The sequence below is a fragment of the Oryza sativa genome, chromosome 8 (genome assembly GCF_034140825.1).
Source record: "Oryza sativa Japonica Group chromosome 8, ASM3414082v1".
Lineage (NCBI taxonomy): Eukaryota > Viridiplantae > Streptophyta > Magnoliopsida > Poales > Poaceae > Oryza > Oryza sativa.
In genome coordinates, this window is record NC_089042.1 from 14,441,494 (window position 1) to 14,445,515 (window position 4,022).

A 4,022-nucleotide genomic window follows, 5' to 3' on the forward strand; every position below is an offset into this window, starting at 1 on the left:
CCGCGCGCGCGCCCGAGAGGGCGGGATTCGATTTTGAATCCGCCCCTCTCTCTCTCTCTCCACCCCACGTCGCCGGCGCCACTCCTCCAAATCCGGCCACCTCCCGGCCTCGCCCGCTTCTCACTCGGCTATAAAACGCCTTCCCCGAGCTCCCTCTCTCGTTTCCCCTACTCGCCGCCTTCTCCCGTGCTCTCCACCGCGCCCGCGCCGCTCGCCCCTTGCGCCGCCGCCTGCCACTGCACTCCGGCCGCGCGCCGTCGCCACGCCACCTGCCGCCGCCTCTAGCTCCGCCGACACAAGGGCTACCTCGGCCGCCACTCAGTTGCCGCCTACTGCCGCCTCCAACCGCCACTAGCCGTCGATAGTGCCATTGCCGCGCCGCTTTGTTGCCGCCGTTGGCCTCGTGGGTCCGAGGGCCGCCTCGTCCATCCCGCGCACCCCGCCGTCCGCCGCTTGCCGCCGGTGTTCGCCGTCGTCTTTCCCCACTCCGGCCAACTCACGGTGAGGCGCTCCCTCCTGCTCGTTTCTCCTCCCTCTCCCCCCTAGCGCCGGGCCGCGCCGCTGCTTCGCCCGTGCGCCGTCGCCTTCGGCCGACGCCGCTGCCACCCGCGCCGCCGGTTGCCATCGCCGGCGACCGCTCGCCGCCGCCGCCCTCGCCATAACCGGCCAGTCGGCCTTGAGGCCGAGCCGAGCCCGGCCGGCACCTCCCTCCCCTCCCCTTTGAGCCACCGCCTGGTGGGACCCACCCGCCAGGCGCCTCCTCCCCTCTTTTGGAGCCGCTGCCAGTGGGACCCACCAGCCACCCCCCCCCCGCTGACGTCAGCCCTAGGCAATATTGCACAATAAATAATTAATGACTTTTTTCTTTTATAGTAAAAACACAAATAATCTTCTTAAATTCATAACTAACTAGCCACATGGTTGCGCTTTGCGCAACTCTAAATACATGTTTAAGAACCTGTGTCAATGGCATCCACCCATACACAAACACAATCATCTACGTGGCCAAGACCCCTGAGTAACAACTTGATCCTAAGCATTTATATTGTGATGCGTAGTAGTACATTATAATGTACATGCCCACAAAAAATTTGATCCCAAATCTAATAAAATAACAAAAACAAATGTAGTAGCTTTGTGTTCTTCCACCAAATGCATGGTGGTACCGTGGTATTCACCTGGAAACATAAAAAATATAATCTTTTTAAGAGCAAATCATAGATTAGCAGGACCAGTTGATTTATGTTCTTCCACCAAATGCACGTTGGTATTCACCCACAAAAACAAAAAGTATGAAATTCTTATGAGCTAATCTCATATGAGAAGGACCAGTAAGGACATAGTCTCATGTAAAAATGATAGAAAGATATGCTCCTCAATTTGTACAATGATTAATGAGTATGGAGTACTACAGTATTACAGATATAGATAGGTGTCATATGATAATCCAATATCTAAAGCTCTGCCAAATATTCCAATAGCAGTATGCATGGTATTGCCTTTGGATTGATAAGAAATGCACCTAGGCCTATTAGGACAGTAAAGAATCTACGGGTTCGTGGAAATTACCATAATACCGTTAATTAAACTTCTAAGCAAGATTTATGGGTGGTGCATAATCACAAAGCTAGCAATTAACGTATTATAATTCTTTCTTGTAAATATGCCTTGTTTAATTTTAAACGAGAACCCATTCTTCCTGTCGACACATCATTCACACTTCTACACACACACAAAATATCATTGAAACTCATTGCTCTTATAGCTCAATTCTATGCTTGATCAAGTAGTCTAAGACATTTTACTGGCACTTGGAAAAATAAGGATAGGTGTAAATATTACTTACCGATGGTCTGTACAGATAATTTATTTCTCCCTCCTCCGCTGCGTACCCAAGCATAAGGCCCCACCACTGATGTCGATGATTTAATTACAACGCTGCAGCCGTGCAGTGCCTGCTGATGCAAAATAAAATAGGATCAGAATGAAGCATCCTAATACGGGCCGATGTTGGCCAAAACTACATCTTGTGTGAGTTAACCTTTTTTGTTTAAACAGTTAGGGTTATCCCTAAATCAACATGTGCTACTGAACTTTCTACTGTTGCAGGCGCAGGGAAAAATAATTTCAGTCGAGATGTCTTCAGTAGCAGCGATATAAATAACTTCTAGAAAAAAATTAAATAATAGGAATCAGGAAGGCTATACCAACTAAAGCTGGTACCCGAATAATTATCCTTTTTAATAGTAGTGCACACAATTTAGCAAGATAGAAGTGTATACATTATTGCAGCCCTTATGTAAACTGCTGAAATCCTTTCCATGAGCAAATATTTTTCTAAGTCAGTCATAAATGAAGATAGTAATCCACTCTCCATGAATAGATTATTAGTGTAATTAAGCATTGGTGACTTGAGCTGTACAGTATATGCATCTGTAAATTAATACTAACTATAATCGATTTACATGAGTCTCTAATTTGTCTGGTCCCTCTGAAGCTAAAGCTGGGATTTTTCTTTTGGTGTATTTGTTTGTGATTCATGAAACATTTAGATACACTTCATCATCTGTTGTGCGATACCTTAGAGAATCATTTACTTTGAGTATAGGTAAACAGATCTACATTCTACAAAATATTTTTATTTGCTGATACTTGCAGTTCTACTCAGTTGTCCCAAACTTGATTTTCTCAATTGTAATTATAGCCAATCATGGAGCCTAAATTGATACGATTTTTGGGCTTATGAAATAAAGCCTAATAAAGATAATTAATATTGGAATTCATAAGGTGCATACATATAATACAAATCAATATAGTAGTATTTGAAAGGCTAACATCCAATCAACAGTCAAGAAAGGAAGATAGAGAAGGAAACAGAGAATGAGGAATAGAGAAGAGAGTGACCTTGGTTGTTCTGCCCTGGATACCGATTTGGTGAATAGGTGTGGACGCAGCTCCTGCGGATACCCTCCTCCTCGCCATCGCTATTCATCTGTCAACCCTTTCCCCCCTTCTTCAGGGTAGCGGGAGATTAGAGGTGGATGTGATGCGCCGGTGCCGGTGGGGTATACGGCGGCGGCAGGGGTGGGATGGAGCCGCGGTGATGAGGGGATGAGTAACGCCGGCAATGGAGACAGAGAGGACTAGAGGGGGAGGTAGCGGCGGCTTGGGAGAAGAGGCGGCGCGCGGCGGCTGGGCCTCAGGAGCGGAGGCGGCGTGAAGACGAGAAGAGTCGCGTTCTTTCTTCTTCTTTTTTTACCGCAGGGACGTGGAAGGACCTCGTTGTGAAAGAAATTTCTAGAAGGAATAAGAAGATATTTCGCCGATCTAGGATCTAACGGCCTGAAACTTTCTGAATAGGAATCGGACGGTCCATATTTTGTTGATGACGTGGCTCAATGTTGTTTTGAGAAACTTTAATAATTTCACTACTTTTGATTCATCCGAGCTCCGTTTAAGTCCATTCAAGTCTCAGTAAATTCATAAAAAATGCATAGAATCCATTAAAAATGGTGTTGTTTCCTGTTTCAGTAGTCTTATAGCATGTTTTGCTTGTGTGCTTTGGTTGTCGCGTAGATTTCGGTTGTTTTGTCGATCCGCGGTTTCTCGAAGACGTTGCTGAGACCTCATCAGTGCAAGAGCAAGGTAAATCATGCATTACAATTGATCATATTGTACCCACCTTACAAATGTCCCGCATTTCTATTAAATGTTGCATTGTTTTACAATATCATATGGGATGGGTCCTACTACTCAGCCATATATTGTTTACCTGATGCCATTGATAACTTGGGTATTAAAATGATTAGATGTTGGTTTAGGGAATGCTTAGCCATGCTTAGTTCAACTAGTACACAAAGGGGGAATCACATTAATGCATAGACTTTGATTATTGGTATAGCTTTGGAATAGTACCACCGCAATGGTGTTAGCTAATTAAAATACACTACATGGTGGGCTGTGGGTGCATGGTTTTGCTAATCGTGCCCATGACGATTAAGGACCGGTTCGCGAGATGCCCT

The 4,022-nt window shown here is 45.7% G+C and overlaps 1 protein-coding gene across 1 annotated transcript; it reads right to left on the minus strand.

Moving 5' to 3' along the window:
• Nucleotides 1-363: 363 nt before the first annotated feature.
• Nucleotides 364-3,213, minus strand: LOC4345283 (uncharacterized). Its single transcript, XM_026020071.2, has 3 exons — nt 2,905-3,213; nt 1,847-1,955; nt 364-825 (listed from the first exon to the last, which is right to left on the minus strand). Exons 1-3 carry the CDS (start codon nt 2,980-2,982, stop codon nt 497-499), a joined length of 516 nt encoding a protein of 171 aa, XP_025875856.1. The 5' UTR covers nt 2,983-3,213; the 3' UTR covers nt 364-496.
• Nucleotides 3,214-4,022: the final 809 nt, after the last annotated feature.